A 20712-nucleotide genomic window follows, 5' to 3' on the forward strand; every position below is an offset into this window, starting at 1 on the left:
CTGGTCAGGAAAAAACAATTTTTTCTTGACAAAATTAAAGCTAAATCATAAACTTGGGTGTCGCAAAGACCCTCAGTAGCATTTCCAAGCTTCCCAGAGGAAGCTGGGCTCACAGAACATGTTTACTAAATGTTAACTCACTAATGAAAGAATGGCAATGAGTGTATTCCCACCTTCACCATCCACAACTGCCTGCCAATTTTTCCTAACTACAAATCCTCAATATATTTCCTATACCTGTGATGCCTATGGCTGCCTCAAAGTATCGCAAATGCAGTTGCCCTTGCTTATAGTACATCTGTCAACTCCTTCTTCTATATAGAACTAAACTTTCTTTATGGCTCTATTCTCATCCCTTGACTGCCATAGTATTTCTCAACTACAACCACTCACATTGCTATCTCTTTTCTCTGACCTCCCATTTTACCACACAGCTTATTTTCCCATAAAATGTGTTGAATCACTCTCTCTCATTCATTGTCTCCAATATTGTTTTGTATCTTTTTGGGAAGCATTGTCCCGTAGAAATTTCTGTGGTGATACTATGCCCTGTAATTGGCATTATCCCATGCAGTAGTCACTAGTCCTATGTGGCTATTGAACACTTGAAGTGGGGCTAGGCTGACTGTGGATCTAAATGTTTAATTTCTAAAAAATTTAATTAATGGACATGCCAACTTAAATGGTTTTGTGTCACTAGCAGCTACCATATTGGACATCACAGTTCTAGAGCAGGTAGCGCAGTGGCTGGCACACAGAGTAAATGACTGATAACACTTATTAATCGGATTGTGTTCAAGAATTTGACAAAAAGATGTGTTGCTCTCAGAGAATGATTATCAAATACTTGGGAAGATTAAAAAAAATCTAAATGGGAATAGAACAATATTAAGTTCATTGGGAGAAATAACAAATTGCTTTAAGAGACAGAAGGGAATTTAGGTGCCATAGTAAAAGCATATTGAATAAGAAGAGCTGTGGCTGCAAAAACCTAAACTAAGTCTGCTGTCAAAACCCTAGAGAAATAGCTATTAAATATACCAGCTTGATTCTCTCTTCTCTAAACTCAGAATATGAATAAATTAAATAAAGAAGTTTGAAGAATAAAATGAACAAATTGCAATAGATTTCATTCAACCACATTTTAATAGCAGAATTTCAGTGCAAATATTTATTACTAGATCTTCTGACAACATATTGTTACATTTTAATTTTATTGAATTGACTATCAAATTATCATAATTGAATTTTATTGTACTGACTATTGCTGAGAATAGCCGGCCCACAGCTATTTGGTTAAAGATGCTTTTACAGTAGTATTTTATTTTTCTGAACATTGGGTCTTATCAGTTGTTTCTGTGCACATTTTAAATTTTGGTTACAAGCTGATTTCAATGACTTCTTTTGTTTTTACTATGAAATAAAAGGGCATAGATTTACAGTTATTTTTATTTATTTAAAAAATATTTATTGGATGTTTTTTGTGGGCCAGAGAGTGTGCTAGGCTTTGGGAATAATCTGGTAAATGAGCCAGATGTATTCCTTGTCCTTGTGGAACTTGAATCTAGCAGGAAAAAAAATCTGATTGGTTAAAAAATAAAGGTAAGAAACATCTAAAATACTAGGTGATAATGGCATGTTAAGTAAGCAGTGTGCTTCCAACTGCCAACTTGGTTCAAATGTAAGCATCAGTGAGGAGCCCAGGAAGATCATTTTGGATAAGAGCAGACTGAGAAGGCTTCAGAGATAAAGTTTGGCTTTTGTTGACCTAAGAAGGGTGGCTGTGAGTTGGAGAGAAGTTGAGTAGATAACAGGAATATTATAGTTTTGCAGATGCGAGAAACAACATGAATACAGTCTGTTCCATGCAAATGAGTGTGGGGAAAGTGAGGAGATAAATCTGGCTTGAGTAGAAAATAATCATGAAACCACGAATCCATCTTCCCAACAGAAGACAGATATCTGATATTAATAACTAAAGGCAATTTATGGAGGATACCTAGACTAATGCAGTGTTGGGATGCCCAGATGAAGAGGATTTTCAAAGTTCATATACATAAAGACACTGGATACAGTTCAGACACAGGAGAAAGGTCTACAGATTTGGGTATCATTGACCACTTATACTATTTGTGCCGAAGACAGTGGCTAGATTTATACAGGGAGAGAAAGTAGCAAGACTAAGCACATAACTGAGGATAGAACCTTGGGAAAAAATAATAAATAATTTTTGGGAGCCATAAATGAAGGTGAGAAGCAACTTACCAGAAGCCAAATGAAAATACCTTGGAACATTGAACAGGTCATACACTGACAGGTTAAGGAGAGCAAAAGTGAGAAAGAGCTCCTTAATTTAGTAAGGAAGGGGGTCCCTGATTATTTTTAAAGAGGAAATCATTAGAACAATAAATGCAGAAACCATTGTTCAGGAAATAAGAAGAAGGTGCATGCATGTGAAAGTAGGCATCCACATGTCTGAGATCAGCTTTGCTAATAGACTTCAGAGAAGCTAGAAGATTTCGTGGGTTATTTGTTTATTTTTAGAACATAAAGCCAAACCTGTTGAAGATAGAAAATGAAGAACCTTTGTTGTTTTTGAAATGAAATAGTTGACTGTTTCTTATTGTTGTTGGTTTAAACTTCAGTCTGTCTTTTTTATTAAATCCTAGTGAGTCCATCACAGAAGAAACCCTGAGGAAGGCAAAGGTGATTGGGTTCTCAGACAAGCAGATTTCCAAATGCCTCAAGCTGACTGAGGCCCAGACAAGGGAGCTGAGGTTAAAGAAAAATATCCACCCGTGGGTGAAACAGGTAAAGTAGTTTTTCTTTCTTCTCAAGGTTCCTCAAGTGAAATGTAGGCACCAAATCATAGGGACATTGTCAATAAAAAGAAGGGTGGGATTTAAAAGTGACTCTACCTGTTCAGCTGATGCTCATGATGTCACCAATTTTATTTAGCACAGGATTTGTTTATGCTTAAAAGGGAAAGGGTCAAGTGGTAACTGGGATGTAAAGGTAAAAGTGAGTATATGATTTTCTTGGCCTAAATGAAAAAAGAAAAAGAAAATGACCTCTCTTTTGCTTTTTGACTGAGTGCAAATATATCTGTAGAAAGAGAAATCTTTAATGTAGAAAAAGGACTTGAAATACTCTAACGTAGAGGCTGAAGCTCTTGAAAAGAATAGTTATCTCCTTTGGCACTAACTTTTTACAAGGTAATACTTTATGTTAAGTACCCCATCATTATGGTTCATTTAGTATTCATTGTGATAGGGTTGGGCATAATGAGCTCATCTAGTATTCATGACAATCACACAAGAACTTTCATAGGTGTACCGTTGTGATTTCTTTCTTTCTTTCTTTCTTTCTTTCTTTCTTTCTTTCTTTCTTTCTTTCTTTCTTTCTTTCTTTCTTTCTTTTTCTTTCTTTTCTTTTCTTTTTTTTTTTTTTTTTTTGGCCTTTAGTAGAAGAGATGTCTTGGCTTAAAGTACCACACCAGCTGGTTTTTGTCCTTTAAAATCATTGACCTTTCCCGTGTGCTCAAGGGGCACATCCATACCCTTAGGTCTCAGGCTTGATGCTATTTCCTACTCAGCAATTATTATCTTTTTTTTCTGTCTCACTACTTTATACTAGCTTGCCCTGTCAGCCCCTAAACCCTTACTCTCTGAGCTGAGCTCCTGGCCCTTGAGAGCTGAATTGATTCACTTTTTCCATTCAATGAAATCTTGTCTCCTTCCTTTATGAGACCTGTGTCATCCAATAGCTCATTGCCATAGGTAACTTAACTCTTAAGTGTTAATTTGGAAAACCAAAGGCATTCTTAGCTATAAGTCATTTTGCTTTGATTTTAGATTTTATTTGCATTTGTTTTAGACAACTTGCTCAGTTAGTCTTCTCAGTAACTTGCTGATTATATGACCACTTTCTTGTGTTCATGAGAGGAACTACTAGAATAATTCAGTGATGCTCTGGGATGTGTATTGTCATTATTACTCAAGTGATACGTGTGTCATTGTTTTTCTTCCCCCTCTTACTTTCCGAATTAGAAAGCAATTGGAATATATATACCTTTTTCTTGTTTTTATTTTTGACAGTAATAAACATTAAAAGAATACAAATGCAGCACTGAAAAAATGCACAATCGTCTTGAGAAAGAAATTGTAACAAAAGGAGTGAAAAATTTTACATTTATTTATTTATTCATTTATTTATTTATTTTCTTCTGTAGATTGATACATTGGCTGCAGAGTACCCATCAGTGACAAACTACCTCTATGTTACCTACAATGGTCAGGTAAGAACTGCTACATTGCCGTATCAGAAATCTCTAGATTTAGTAAATGGTCCACATAGGGGAATACATGCTTTTTGTCTTAGGTTATCTAGTAATCTTGGTAGTGAAAATGACATTATGTGGGTCAGATGTGATGATGTTTTTCCTGTACTCATCTTTTAAGAATTGCCTTAAGATGTTTAAATCCAACAAATGAAAGGATAAGGACCATGGTTCTATGAACCATTCAGTTATGCCACATTCTAATGACTATTTAATTAAAACAATATTGAACTTTTTTTTTTTTTTTTTTACAAATAAGTAGAGCTTTGATAATTTAGAGCTTCCCAGACTAACAGGGAATGCATATCATTAAGAGGAAGAATGAAAGAAACACTCGAAGACAGGACACTTTGTTTAAATAGAGGGAAGAATGCATAATTTTCACATCTTCTTTTTTGTCCCTCTCAGGAGCATGACATCAAATTTGATGACCATGGACTGATGGTGCTGGGCTGTGGTCCATATCACATTGGTAAAGTGATAACTTACATTTACACAGAGCTTTATAGTTTGTATAGTACTTTTCACACATGCTAATTTCATTATTTAAAGACTATGTAAAATAGATGCTGTTATAATAAATTGCAAATTAGGAAATTGAGGTTCAGAGAGAGAGAAAGCCCAAACATATGTGGCTATTAAGTGGTGGAAGTGGGACTCAGATGCAGCCCCCACTGCAAAGTCTGTCTTTTTTCATTTCATCAGTTCATCCTTTTATCATTTTCATCCTCATGAACTAAACTGAGCCTCTCACTGAGGTTAACAAATGAATTACACTTTGATTTTTTCTTTCCTAGCATAATATTTCACAAAGCTTTATATTAGCCCAAGAACTTTATACATCAGCCAGAATTACATTTGTAGATAAAATTTCTGACTTAATGTATGATCTCTTTGACATTAAATGCAAAGACCTCCTCTCATTGGTGCATAGAGTATTATATAATTTGATTAGAACATTCTCACTAGAAATTGTTACATATCCCCCTAGACACTTAAAAGTAGATATTTAATAATGAATCAAGATCTATTACAGTTACAAAGTATGTATAGAAACAGGCAATGATATTTTTCCAATAAGTGTATTTAACATTGTTTCTCTAAAGTATTCTTAAATGTAGTTTACCAATTTTTGACCAAATTATGAAGGCGGAAATAAATGCTCGTACCTTTACCAGTATATTTTCTTGTGGCTAACTGGCCTAAACACTGCCCCAAGGATCTACTCTTTCTTTCTCTAGACCTATTTTCCTTCCTCTTCAAATTTCATCTAATATATGCCACAATTCTGCATCACACTAGGACCCAGGGAAGGCTAGCTGAGATGACAATCAAATCTATATTTAATTGATAGCAAGAATTTGCATAACTTATTCTGACAATAATTTTTAGGAGACAAAGTCCTAATGTCAAGGATTAGTACAAATCCCAGAACTTTCAGTTCTATGGCATCCCAGTAGAGGTGATATTTTGAGGCATTTAAGCCATTATTATACTTCAAATTACATCTTAGAAGGTCACTCACTCTGCATGGGGTGGCCCTGGCAAGCTTAAAAGAATATGCATGCAAAAGACAGGACTTTCTAATCAATTAAGATATGTCAGAACTACAAGTCACCTCAGGGATCATTGGGCTTAGCCTTTAGATAGCAGGGTAAGTGGAAGGACTGAAATAAGAACTCAAATATTCTGATCACTAACTTAACTACTTTTGTGTACTGAGGTTAGTATGTTTACTTTGAATTTCTTTTCAGTAAATGAGAGCTATTTTTTTTATCACAACAGTTTTCACCCATTGACTTTGAGATTCTGTAGGCTTCAAATATGGCTGTTACCTATTGCAGAACTTAGCATATAAAACAAGCCAACATGCCATTGTTGTTTAATTAGTCCCATTTTTCCTTCTATTACTATAATGTACATAATAAATCTGAAATTTATATTCTGGAGTCTTAAAAATTGAATTGAAAAAGAGGAAGAGAAGGGTCAAATAAAGTAAATGTAGCTAAAAAAATTTGGAAGAGCATTAGCTTCCTTAGCTTGAACTGACTGCAATATATACATATTTCTGCTGCTCTTTATGTAGTAACTTCATGCTTCTCTTACCCTTCTTCTCAATCTCCATGTCTCTGCAGGCAGCAGTGTGGAATTTGATTGGTGTGCTGTCTCCAGTATCCGTACACTGCGTCAACTTGGCAAGAAGACTGTGGTGGTGAACTGCAACCCTGAGACCGTGAGCACAGACTTTGATGAGTGTGACAAATTGTACTTTGAAGAGTTGTCTTTGGAGAGAATCCTAGACATCTACCATCAGGAGGTAAAAAAAGAAAAAAAAAGGAAAGAAAAAGAAGAAAAATATATTGCAATGAATATTTTCTATATGTGTATTCAGTATATAGATGTATATTATAATTCCCCTCAAGAAAAAGGGCTGTCAGTGTCTTCTGTTGTCTAATTTTGTAGTGAAATTTTAAAAAGAATTACCCCAGCCTTTGATTCCTGAGGCCTTGGCTCAGAGTGATTATTTTTCATATAAAATTCATGTTTTCTTTCTAAGCGTTCCAGCTCTCCTAAAAACTCTTCTTGGTAACATGTTCCAGATACATATTAACTAGTACAAGACAATCCCAATAAATATTTTGTAGAATGATTGAATTGGTCATCTAGACATACAGTAAGCAGCCTCTTTCTACTGTAGTTCATGGGCTGTTGGAGTTTAATGATGAAATGATGATTCCCAGAGGTGAGAAGTCACTTACTTGTTCACAAAGGACAGTGAAGTTTTTGTGCTATCAGATAAATCCATTTAGTTCTCAATGTAAGATCACTAAATCCATTCTGAATGATTTTGGTACCTTTATAACATTTTCCTACAGGAGTGCAGATGATTATAGGTTACTGTATATCTGTAGAACAAGTTAAATGATCCTAAGTTAAATTAAAAAAAAAATAACTACTGGAAAATTTCAAAATGATATCCAGTAGTTGTGCCTTTTGGTGTCATGACAGTGAATTCTTTCCCATAGAAAACCATCCCAAAATGTAAAATATGGTCACTTAGAATAAAGAATACTGAATTGGACCAATAATACTTCAATTCTAGTTTTAGTTGAGAACTCACTGACTTGTTACTTACATTCTCAGTGTTTCATCTTTTTTTGGTTGTTAGTAAATTATATAAATGTAAATGTGTGCTACATGCAGATACTGTGAAGGTAACGTGAGATTTATGGTTGAAATCACATGGTAACATATAAAGTATAGTGCAAGAACAATGTGATGGTTTTGTTAATATAAAGAAAAATGGACAAATTTAGGATGAATGTGCCATCATAGTTGTCTCTTTAGTCCTGGCTTACTGATCTTTTAATATAACAAATTGAGCCATTATGCAGAATATGCTCCATTTTTAGTTTTCTCTCTGACATGATTTCTCTAATGATTCTCTAATATTCATTTCAGATGCCTAGGTAGGGATAAAAATAAGTGAATTCTGCAAATGTTTCTTGAGCACCTTTTAAATGCCAGGTGTAACAAGACAGAGAGCTATAAAACCAGGTATCTATGTTTAAGGCATTGAAATAAAACTAAACTTTATGATATAAATATATAAAAAAATTACATAATTGGTTGATCTGGTGGTCGCTCAGTGGATAGAGCATCAGACTGAGACACTGAGGACCCAGGTTCGAAACCCCGAAGTTACTGGCTTAAGCATGGGCTCATCTGGTTTGAGCAAGGCTCACCAGCTTGAGTGCAATCTTGCTGGCTTGAGTAAGGGGTCACTCGGTCTGCTGTAGCCCCCCAAGTCAAGGCACATATGAGAAAGCAATCAATAAACAACTATGGTGCTGCAATGAAGAACTGATGCATCTCATCTCTCTCCCTTCCTGTCTGTTGCTATCTGTCCTTCTCTCTGTCTCTGTCACAAATATATATATATTGGTAAGAACTGTGAGCAGTAGCAGCAGGCACTTTATACATAATTAATTATTTCCCCAGGAATTCTTTAAGGAAAGATTAGAAATGTTGATAACTGCCTTTGAATATAGTTACACATAAATATTATTGAGTTCCTTTTACTATAACTGAATTTAATATAATATAAATAAACTGGCCCTTCTTTGAAACTAATTGGCAATTAAAGGGCAACTATATATTATAAGGTAATTTTAAATGTTAAGTTGGGGAACATAAGAACAATATTCCATTGATGTATTTTTTACACTATTGTAGGGAATTACACAAATCATATGTATATGTGCATGTATGTGTATGTGTATATAGGTTTCCTTTCGTGAGATTGTTGTGTAGCTTCTCAGCAGGCTCTACAGGTTTTGTTGTCTCTCATAACAGGTATTTCTTAACCTTCAGGATACTGTCCTTATCTGATGTTGGAGGTAAATTTGTGAAAACTGGAAGCACATCTAAACTTATTCAAAAGCACACATTTGAGTCACTGAGAAGAGTAGTAGGGTTTCCCGAGGATATGTAGCTACATGAGGTGATGGGAAATATGATGGGTCTCCTGGTCTAATTCAGGACCAATGCTGTTCCCATGGCATCAAGGGAACATCTCTAAAGAAACATTAAGATGTCAACAAAGTGGCATGCCCTTGTGTAAAGCTGGTTGCTTTGAATGACAGTCTTGACCAGAGTTTGAGTGAGAGGGAATGCTAGACGTGCTGAAGTCTCCTTCTCACTTGTTCTTTTCCTTTTTTAATAGAAAATGTTGTAGTGATATATTCCTTTATCTGAAGACATTAGCTTAGTGATACTGGGTTTAAAACGTAGGAAACTAAGCTGGGTAAAAAAGATACAAGCAAATTTAGGTAAGAGCCAAGTTTAGGAACTTTGGGAGTCAATGAGGTTAGTTGAGGCTGAAGATTTTAGATATTGGTGAAACACTATCTGAATTTTGGAATATTTTATTTCAGTAAATTCCTTGAAAGTAATTAGGTGTTAAGTAATCACAATGATGGTCACTTACCTGTGTGAGATACCAGCTTCTCTTAGGTCCCTACAAGTTTTGTACTTAGAATTGGGGCCATTTTCAGTTAGAATTTTTCCTGAAAACTGTCCTGTATTAACTTCATCCTACAAACTTGTTATCTGCTCTTGAATTCCTTCTGCTGTATGAACACAACTTATACTACACCATCATGCCTGTACTCTCAACCGTTCCTATGGGCATGCTTTGTCTTCCCAGTGATGATCTGTATTTCTGGAGGTCGAGGAGAATAGGGTTTTACCAGTAATTTTTCTACCTACTACTTTTCAAAATGAATGTTTTAGAAGTAGCTCTCCTTGTATCCTGTAACATTAAGTAACACTGAAAACAGCTGGAAAAATAATTAGCTTAAGATTGAAAAACTTGGTATAATGTTAGTTAAGCATATCTGCTTTATAATATGTAGAATTGAGTTCAACTACTGCCTTCCTGTTTGTTAGATGGAAAATATGGACAAGTCATTTTACCTTCATAAGCCTTAGTTTCTTCCAATGTCAAATGGGTGGGTAGTGACTGCCTTAGAGGTCAAACAGATCGTCTAGAGTATGTAGTAGCAACCTTAGAAATTAGTAGCAGTTTGTGTTATTATTGTTTTGAAAGTGGTTTAATTTCTTGAAAAATAAAAATTGCGTACAGCTAATTTGAAAAATATTGGTATATTTATTAATTAAAGGCTTTTAATTTAACTTCAAGCTCTTATTTAGTTAACTTCACGTTTGCTCCCTTAATTATAGCGATTGTTTTGAAGTCCTTCACAGGAAGGACCTTTGTATTCATTTAATTGAGGGATGAGTTTTTAAGCCTTTAAAATATTAACACCATTAATAAAGCTAAAAATAAGCAGATACAAATATTATTATAAAGAGAATATTCTTAAAGTTTTTCAAGTGTATATTGACTATAAAAATGATAAAAAGTAGCTAAAGTACATTTATAAATATGCAGAACTGTGGATTATTATTTTCAATACTGTTTACAATGCATTTAAGCATGAGATTGCAGGTGTTTGCTTAGGCAGAACAATCATTTTTTTCATCAGAGAGAAATTAGCTTTATTCCTTTTAAGAGCAGTTCGGAATGATTTCAAAGACTGATAAAATACATTTGGTACTTATCTTGACTTCAGCAATTTTAATATTGCATCAGTAGGTCATTAAAGCAAACACAAATGATGCCAAAATCAATGGCCTATCAGATATTATATTTTCTAATATTGATGATAATGTCATTTATATACTTCTATAAAATTTTTAATGTTTATTCTTATTGAGTCTTCATACCCACCTTATGAAGTTGGCACGTACTGTTGTCTTAATTGTACAGACAAGAATTCTGAGCCTCAGGGGGAACTTCACAGACGGGACCAAGATGGGAAGTGACTTCTGACATGAAATTCAGTTCCCAACATTCCTCATTGGCTCACCCTCACCATTAGAACACCAGCCTTGAGAAAATTTGACATTTTGTGTTTGTTTTCTTTCTTTTTTAATCTTGAAGTTTTGACTGCTAATAGGAGGTTACGGTTAAAGATTCTGACACTGCTTGTAAGGCAAATAGTAAGGAAATAGGGAAAAAACAATCTACGATTGGATCCTATAGACAAGCGCCAAAGTAGCAGGAAAACAGATGTTAAAATAGGAGGCAGGATTTAGATTGACTTTTGGTTTAGGGGTAGAGATTAAATAAGGAAGAGGAAAAAAGGAAGAAGGAAACAAGGGCGGGGAAGGAGAAAGGGAAGGGGGAAGTGGTGCAGAAAGCTTGTCAATGGGAGTGCACCTGGCTGGGGACAGTGGTTAAGCCCTCTGCCGGTGGCTAAGGGAAGTGATGATAGACAAGATAGGAAAGTATGAGTTTATCCTTTATGTTTCAGGTGATGGACACTGTTAGAGAACTCTGAGTAAAGGAATAACTTGTAGGATGATTAATCTGAATGTGCAGGGCAGTGTGGAGGGAAACAGGAGAGGTGCATGTTGGAAGGATGCATCGGTATGACAACAGTAGTCCAAGAGTGAATTGGTCGTAGTGTAGAGCAGTAGTTTTCAACCTTTTTACATTTGCGGGACTGGTGAAAATAGGAAAATTATTTTGGGGACTGCTAAGGCAGAAATCATCCTGAGCCTAAGCAAATTGGACTAAGATCATTGGGTCTATAATCTTCCTACAACATCAGGTGGTTAACTCTTTCACAGATGGGCACAAAATTTCCAGAGGACCAGTCAGCAGATCAACAGTTGAAAAACACTGCTGTAGAGTATATGACAAAGATATTTACTGGATTGAATTTCTTTTTTTTAATTGTCCCACATGTGTATGTCACCCACTCATGCGTAATTGTATGGCAGTTATATATGGTAATAGTGTATAGTTGTATGGGCTCTTATGTAGACTTTATCATGTAAGAGCCTGAAAAGTCAGAACTAATTCATTTATCTCTTTGTGGCATGACCCAGTATTTCCCTTGATAGGAGAAATGAAACCATCACAATCATGCTAATCATTTCAGGAAGGAAATGGAGGAAGTTACAGCACGGTTGTTCATTCATGATGAAGTTACCCCAGTGGCTGACATTGCACATGTTTTCTCCAGGCGTGTGGTGGCTGCATCATTTCCGTCGGAGGCCAGATTCCCAACAACCTGGCTGTCCCTCTGTACAAGAATGGTGTTAAGATCATGGGCACGAGCCCTATGCAGATCGACAGGGCTGAGGATCGCTCCATCTTCTCAGCGGTCTTGGACGAGCTGAAGGTGGCTCAGGCACCCTGGAAAGCTGTTAACACTCTGGTAAGGAGAGAAACACATGTCTGTTCTTAATGTTCTCTTTTGAAGTCATAGCCTGAATGTTAACTACTGCAGGTGTTAACTGCAGGGCAGAGAGAACACACTGTGCTTAGTGAATTTAAAGTTGCAGTATTTCCATGATTGCACTTAAATGTTGCTTATGAATTGATAGGAGTTTTCTCATTAAGATTCAGACAATGAAAAGAAGTTCAAACTCTTTTTGAACTAGATTTGCTATTTAGAATTAGAAGCTAGAGATTTTATGTATTTCGGTGTCCAATTTACATTTTAATGGTGTATTTTGAGAGAAAGAATAAGAAGAGTTGCATTACTACTTATTGTAATGATGCCATTCTGCATTTTCATTGAATATTTTAAACCATATATTTTTTTGTTGTTGTTGTTTCCATTAATTAGAACGAGGCATTGGACTTTGCGAAGTCTGTGGGCTACCCCTGCTTATTGAGACCTTCCTATGTTTTGAGGTAATACATTGCTTTCCAAATGATTTAAAAACTGGGAGATAGAAAACTGCATGCTGTATGCTAATAGCACTAGGCTTTGATGTGTAGTAACTTGTAAATGCATCAACAATTTCCAAACAAATACAACCAGATTGAGGTCCTGTGCACAGTCCTTCAGCATAATGCTTTTCCTTCAGGGAGTAGCAACAGGCAGACATGACAGTCCTACTTCTTGGAGACAGGGCTGAGGGTACCTCCTTGCCAAACTGTGGGAAGATAGTTTTACATTAGAGAACAGGACGATTCAAGAAAACCAAAAAGCAAAACCAAAACAAAGTGAACTTGAGCTATCTCTTCCCCGGCATCTGTTCTCTAATACCTGGAAATGACAGCTTCTCTTTGATTGTTGTCAGCACCTTCTGATGGTGCCTCTGGTTTGAATTTTTAAGTTTGTGAGATCACAGTTTTTTAATAGATGATTTATCATGGAGAGGGACATGGGTGGTGAGGATCTTTTGTATTAGACTCTGAAACTAAGATCTATCATCAAAGGAGAAGTTGTGAATTATCACCTCCTCTCTTCAGATGTTACCACATGTAAGGAGCCTACTTCACTGAACAGGAGATAATAAGAGAGATACCATTTGCTGTGCACAATTTGAAAGTGTAAATGGAATTTGAGATGGGATCCTTTAAAATAATGAAAAATTTCAAATGAGGTGGAAAACTTTTCTTTTTATTTAAATGACATTTTGTATAAACCACAGTCTCATAATACTATTAATGTAAGTTAATTTAAACACACAGATATTTAAGGGAGGGTCACAGAAAGCAGCTTTGACTATTGCATTGCCTTTATCATCTTTATCTACATCTTTGTTCTAGTTTCTCATACTGTGAATTATCAGTGCTATAGCCTTAGCTTTCTTGTCTTAAACAGATGAAGAAATTGAAAGCTCTTTATGCAGAACTTTGTAATAGAGTAGAAAAGGTTAAAAAAATACTACTTTTTTAAAAAGGAATGGGGAAGTAATATATTTTCCTTGTTTCTTCCCCTATTCTTAGTTTTCCTCCTCTGTTCCCCTGCCATTTCCCTTTGAAAATGTCAAAATTTGGAGTAAATTGATTTCACACAGCATTCTTTTTTAAGTACTTAGGAAGAAGGACATAGTTGAATACCTTTCTGTCACAAGCTGTACATTATATTGCAAATGTTACTAAAACAATTGATTTTTGTGTAGCCTGGTTGAGAAAGTAGAATGCCCTGTTATGACTGGGAACTTGTGGGTTAAGGTCAGCTTTTGGTAATGATGAACTCAAAGAAACAGAGTTAGAGAAACGAGGTCCTGGGAAGAAGCTTGTTAAAGGTTAGGAATTACCTGGAACCAGTAGAGAGTTAAACCAGTAAATCAGAAAAGACAGATCTGGGGTATGTGCTGTCTCTTAACAGGTTTTAACCCCTTATTCATCTCAACTTTGGTGACTTTTTACTTTGAACATGTGTCCTGTTGATTAAATGGAATAAAGTCTCAATTTAGAAAAAGGTACCATTTTACTTAGCCCAGACTAAAACTAGAAGTTGTCTGTAACTGTTTTGAGGAGCAATCAAGTCTAGGATGCTTTACTTACAAAGTGGTAAAGAAACTGACCTGTTTTTCCCCCCTTCTTTCCCAGTGGGTCTGCCATGAATGTGGTATTCACTGAGGATGAGATGAAAAAATTCCTGGAGGAAGCCACTAGGGTCTCTCAGGTAGTGTCCACTTTCCTCCTGATGATGTTTACCCCTTCTCTTAATTGCTACTTTATTTCATGTTGTTTTTCTTTTCACATGATGTTATTAAGATGGTTTTTCTTTTTCTTCTATTCACTAGTCTCCTACAGGTGGGGATGAAAAAACTCAAATGCACTGAATTGTATTTAGATTCTTATGGTTAGGTTAAGAAGAGGCGAACAGTATATACTGGATCATAGCAGAGATTTACATGACTTTAGACTCCAGGAGCCAGGTTGGATAAACATCCTGTCCCATCATGAGTGAGATGCTGGTTAAGCTATCCCTAGACTAGGGAGTTCATGAACCCAACCATGTTCATGTACCCTTATTTTTAATTTTTCACATTTGGAGAGACTTTTACCTAGTCAACTTTACAACTTTAATGGTAAATCCCTTTGTTCACCTATTGATTTCTTTTTTATTTTAGTACATTCATTTTCATTAATAAAAATGTTTAAAATTTTGTTATAAACAACCGCCTTCCTGCAGTAGCCCGGCTTTTACTTTTTCCTTTAATGTTTCCTCAATGTGATCCATTTAAGATTTACCCAGTGGGGTTATTGATCTGCAGACCTTGTACTGTACTGGATGAAAGTAATCTTTTCCTTTTAAAAGCTTTCAAAAGCTAGTTGTGGCTAAATATATATATATATATATTATATAATATATATAATATTTAGAAAGCACAACTTATAGAAAAGAGTTTGACATTAGGTGAGTGGAATTTGGAGGGAGCTGAAGAATGAAATCAGAGGCATTTCAAAGAGAAATAAAGAGCGTGGGTTGTTCCCGCTTGCAGGAAGCTGAACCTCCCTTCTGTGTAATAGTTGCTCTCCAAGGGCATTCGGGCAATGAGGAGAGTGGATAAAGATAAAGAGTGAGGAGAGACAAAGCATGTAAAAAAAAGAAAACCAAGTGGATTTAGAATTCACTTTTGTGTGAAAGTCAGATAACCGAGGAGGGAATCTCTCCAGCGGGCCAGTCTTCACTAAATGCGCTCCGCAGTGGAAGGCTGACTGCCTCTGGTCAGTTCTCTGCCGACAGTCCTGCCCTCCTCCCCTTTGGAGAAACCAGCAGCTGGCTCCAGCTGGTCTCGTAGGAGTGATGAAAAGGTATCCTCTCTTCTTTTGCCTGAAACACTGGGTTTCAGAGGGCCTCTACTTGGTAGAACATTTTTAAAAACATTTTTTTTTTTTCGCTAGCATATGGATAGAGCCTTTCTGGAACCAATGTGTTATAATAGAGATGTCTTGATTAAGTACTTTCTGGGTCAAGTCTTCCCATCAAACTATAGCAGAATCTGGTATACTCAATTTAAGGATACTAGAGTAAAACCAGCCCCCATCAATCATTCATTATGTATTCATTCATATTTAGTACCTGCTATAGAATAGCATTGTTCTTGATGTCAGGGGCTACACTCATCAATAGACAGATAAGTCTCTGCTCTCATGGAGGACCCATTTTGCTAGAGACATCAGATAATTACAATTAAATACAATGCACATTGCAACAAAAAGAAATACATGATGTTGAGGTACTGTGTAAAAGCATTGGATTCCAGTCTCTGAAGAAGGGACTTTTAAATTGTTTTAAAATGGTTGATTTATAGTTAAATAGGATTACATTGTGGACATGAGGAGGAAGAAAGAACAGCATTGTAAAGATCTGTAGCAGAGAAAAAGCATGGAGTTTCTAGAAACTAATCAAGTATTCACCGTATGACTAAGGCACCATACCTGGTGCACTATTGATGATAATTATTGTGGAGAAGTAGACAGATGGGGAGCAGATAAAGAAGACCTTGTCAGTCCTTATAATAAAATTGGACTTTAGTCGTATTTTCTATTTTACAAGGATCACTGTGCTGTAGTGTAGAGTGAATTCTGGGGCAGGACTGAATCCCTGGAAAGGGGTGAGGGGGCTGTTGTTGTAGCTCAGGGTAGAGATGACAGTGCCTGGGTCGGAGTAATGACAGTAAAGATGGAGAGAGGTGCACGCATTCCAGAAGTATCGAGGATGTGCCTCGGAGGCAGTTAGTGAATGGACAGAGGTGAAGGGGGGAAAGAGGGCAAGCGGTGACCCCTGAGTTTCTGCCTTGGGCACCTTGATGGACAGTGCTATCACTTATGGAAATGAGGAACACTAGAGAAGGAGATATTTTAGAAGGGGAAATTATATGTTTAATTTTTTGCTTTTTGAATGTGAGGTGCCTGTGAGGAGTCCAAGTGGATATGCTTTGAAAGCAGAGAGTTCTATAGATTTGGAATTAAGGTTCAAGATCATGGCTACAGATAGAAATGTACACAAAGAAAACCAGATAGAAGGTGACAGAAGACAATTTAACTTTGGGGGAGGGGCATACAGCACAATCAAATGTCAAAATAATCTAGAGATGTTTTCTCTCAACATATGTACCCTGATTTATCAATGTCACTGCATTAAATTTAATAAATAAATTAAAAAAAAAAAGAAATGTAAACAGACTTGGAAAATAAACAGCATTCAATATCAATGGAAGTTTTGAGAATGGAAGAGATCACCAAGGAGCAGACAGAGGAAAAGGAGTGGTTAAGACAGAGAGAGGAGGAGTTCCAGCCTTGAAGGACTGAGAGAGGAGAGCCCTGGAAGGACCCGAGGGAGCAGCAGGAGGGGTGGTTCGTGGGGACCAAAGGAAGAATGCATCAGTGACAATGGATAAGGTTGCTGTAAGGCTGAAATTTATTACAACATTTTCTTCCTCAGTATAGTAAGGGTTATTGCATAAATTTTTAAAATTTTCCAGGATGGTGGGTGCTCTTTTTTGTCCCACTCAGATCCTTTTATCTGTGGGAGCACCTGTCCCCCAAATGCTAGGATAGCTGATGACACCTCCTAGCTGAACTTCTGGGGATAACTGTTCTCAATGGAGGCAGAACCTTGTCAACAGGGAGGCAAAGCTCTCCACCTCTCCACCACCCTCAAAATCCTGGACAATGACTGATGTGCCTGAAGACGGGACGCACCCTGTGCTGCAGTTCATGCTCCAGAGCTCCTGTGGCGTGAGGCTACACCCAGCCTCCGCCGAGCACAACCTTACCTGATTTTTGTGTCCCAGCCTGCTTTCTAACTCCCTTGATAAATCACTTGAATAAGAATCTCCATCTCAGCTTGGTTGAGGAAACTAAGGCAGCTGGTAAACTTGATCTTTTTTTGAAGTTACATTGTTGTCCTCCTCCTCCTCATCAAACACATAGGTCTCAACACAGCTTTGCCAGGCCTGCTACACTAAACCTTCAATATTTCAAAAAGTGGAAATATGGATGGAAAGAATTTTTAAATTTATTTTTATTTTTGGCTAATCCACAATTGCATGTTCCATAGGCTTTGAAGAAAAGGAAGTGCGGAGGTTTGCCCCATTAACAATAAATTTTGAGATTAGAAAAGCTTATTGGTGGCATAAGACATTAGTTATTTTGAATGTTCCACAAAATTTAATGACATTTAGTTTTCTCTTAAAGGAGATGAGATATATTAGATTTAACACATGCATAAGGTAATAAACTTCATAATAGTGGCCAAATGGGGTTTGTATTCAGAGGGGAAAGAGATGTTCACAGAAGGGTTCTGAGAGGAGGCAGCATTTAGCTGGGCCTTGAAGAAATGAATTCAGTTTTAAAGATGAAGCTGAGGAGAGAAGGTGGAACACATTTGGGGAAGAGAGGCATGGAGACAGGAAAATCATTGTCTGGTAAGAAGACAAGTGGTGTAGGTTGCTGGTGCTGAGGACACAGAGGAGAAGAGCTGCTCTAACCCTGAAGCTCTTCCTTAAGCCTCTTAATTCAATCTGGAAAAAGCAAGTGGTGGTCAGGTTGTTTGCACATCGCAACACTGTCATGAAGGAACTGAGTGTGGCAAGAGCTTCAAGAATGACAAGGGGTCTGAAACAGCAGAGAAAAAAAGGACATTTTAACATTAGTAAAGAAAAATGTTTGATTTTGCAACTGTAAATGCCATACCTTAGAAGTGGTTTAAGGCATATACATTTTAGGTAAAGGATTCCATTTTTCATTTAATAAAACTGATACAAAATGCTATGTACTGTTTCTAAATTATTTTACAGCTCTCATATAGATAACTGACTTAGAAAATTGTAGTACTTGGAAAAGATAAGTGTAGGAAGACATAAAAAACCTGAACCAATAATAATACATAATTAATAATAAAATGGTTATTTTATTCTGTAACATCAATAAGTGGAAACAGAAAAGGAACTCCATTCTGTCTTCTCCTTAGCCCCTTCTTTTCTCTAACTCACTTAGGAGTGTATATGTGAAATTTCAAACCCCATGTTCAGTTGGAGAAACACCCTCTGTCTCACTGTAAATAGAGAATGACCTTGTTCTTACAAAACAACTGCCTAATGAGTTTGTGTAGTACATTTAGCATTGTTCTTTTTTTTTTTTTCAAGTATTTCCCTGGTATTTACTTACGGTACACAGCCTACTTGACACTACACAGATAATTTCAGCTAAAGGTTCTGTCCTTCTGTTTACCCTTGGTGACAGGAACACCCAGTGGTGTTGACAAAATTCGTCGAGGGGGCCCGGGAAGTAGAAATGGATGCTGTCGGCAAAGAAGGAAGAGTAAGTACTTTATCTCTATCTCCCCCATCTTTGCCTTCCCATCAAGTATTTTTTCTTAGCAGTTTTGAAACAACACAGATTAGGGTTTCTGATTTGACAAAACGGGTCTCTACTAATAATGCACAAACTTCCCAGTCGAAAAAAAAATTGAACTCACTAATAATTCAGTTGATGTGTCATAGATATCATATTTCTTACATTTCATACTATTAGAATTTCTCTTTCATGATATTCAAAATTAATTACCATCCTCTACTTATCATTTTTTGAATAAATTTTCTCTTTCACTTTTTTTTGTTTGTGAGTTTCCTTTTATGTTCCAGTGGATATTTTAAAAACATCTAATACATTTCTTTCTTTCTGAAGTTCCTAATTGAATCCCTGATTTCTCTTCTCTTTCGATTTCCCAACCACCCCCTATTTATTGCATTAATAAAAGCAAAACCAAACAGAGTAGGGTGGATAATGGTAATAACATAACATTGACTTACTATATCACATCTCGCCAGTGCAACAGATGCGTCCAACTTCAGGGGTAAATGACAATGAGAAGGATGCTTTCCTTCGTTTGCTTGTATTGTAATCAGGCATTTATGATTTGTCTTGAAATATAGGAAGTTATGTTTTAGGAAGTCCATGTCATTTTATTTGCTTTAAGGAAATGTAAAAGGTTGGCCTTCATTTTCTACTTTGCAGATACTTAAAAACACGACTGAAGATGTTATTTTATTTCATTGGTCTTTCAGATGAATGGTTCAAAGTGAGGGTTTTTCTTCTTCTTTTTTTTTTTTTGAAAAAAATCTATATAGAATGATGACTTCTTACCACAGACTCATATAATCTTAAGTGAAAGCATCCTTAGAAATCATTTATTTCAATCCTACACCCTCCAAAGATGAGAATATTTTTTCATAGCCTCCCTGGAAGGTAGCCATTTGTTTTATGTTTAACTCTTTTGGAAATACAGAGCACAAAAAGGCATAAGATTATATATTATATATGTATTTGTTTTGTTCTTGTTTTTTCTTGAAATCTGACATATTCCATCTTTAGAACTAAAGTCTGCTTCCCTAGAATTTTCCTCCCTGATCTCCTGACCTCCAGAATTGTAGGGCAAAATTTCTCTTTCTGTTTTTTTAATATTTTAAATATTTAAGACTAAGTTATAAAATAAGAATAATGTGATCATACCAGTACAGAGGTGGGAAATGTAAGACTGGCTTAGAAAAATTTATATGTTGAAAAGGAGTTTTGTGCTGGTAAAGTTGGTCTGTTGGTCTGACTTGGCTCCAGGTTGCAAGCTAAGCTCTTGCCCTAAGCTAGTCTCAGACATGGACCACTGCTTATCATCCTGGCCTCCCTCTTTTGGAAATGTTCCAGGTTATTCACATTATTTTTAATGAATTGCACTCAGAAATGGACATAGTACTTCACATATATTAGAGTATTTTCAGAGCTCAGTTGGACTATTGCCTTCTCATTTCTAGACACAATAAAAAAATGAAGTGCTTACTGTGCACTAAAAGATCATGTGGGACACTGAATATGTGTTCTCTTTCATCCTTACAAACATTCTGTGAGACAGATACTATTGTGATTCCCATCTTACCAGCGACCAAAGCTAATCAGATGAAGTATCTTGCCCGGGTCACAGCACTGTATGTGATAAAAGGAGCAGTGAGTCTTAAATGTCAGTCTGCTTTAAGTCATCTATAAATCT

At 36.3% G+C, this 20712-nt stretch overlaps 1 protein-coding gene across 1 annotated transcript in view; it reads left to right on the forward strand.

Moving 5' to 3' along the window:
- CPS1 (carbamoyl-phosphate synthase 1) overlaps positions 1 to 20712 on the forward strand; it is a 126852-nt gene that overhangs the window by 85355 nt on the left and 20785 nt on the right. Inside the window, exons 22-29 of the mRNA XM_066346251.1 lie at positions 2670 to 2811; positions 4232 to 4297; positions 4748 to 4811; positions 6475 to 6656; positions 11938 to 12132; positions 12547 to 12614; positions 14268 to 14343; positions 18915 to 18992. Of these exons, the coding sequence (XP_066202348.1) occupies positions 2670 to 2811; positions 4232 to 4297; positions 4748 to 4811; positions 6475 to 6656; positions 11938 to 12132; positions 12547 to 12614; positions 14268 to 14343; positions 18915 to 18992 (871 nt within the window). The remainder of the gene's footprint in view (positions 1 to 2669; positions 2812 to 4231; positions 4298 to 4747; positions 4812 to 6474; positions 6657 to 11937; positions 12133 to 12546; positions 12615 to 14267; positions 14344 to 18914; positions 18993 to 20712) is intronic.

This window comes from Saccopteryx leptura, chromosome 7 (assembly GCF_036850995.1).
Source record: "Saccopteryx leptura isolate mSacLep1 chromosome 7, mSacLep1_pri_phased_curated, whole genome shotgun sequence".
Classification (NCBI taxonomy): Eukaryota; Metazoa; Chordata; class Mammalia; order Chiroptera; family Emballonuridae; genus Saccopteryx; species Saccopteryx leptura.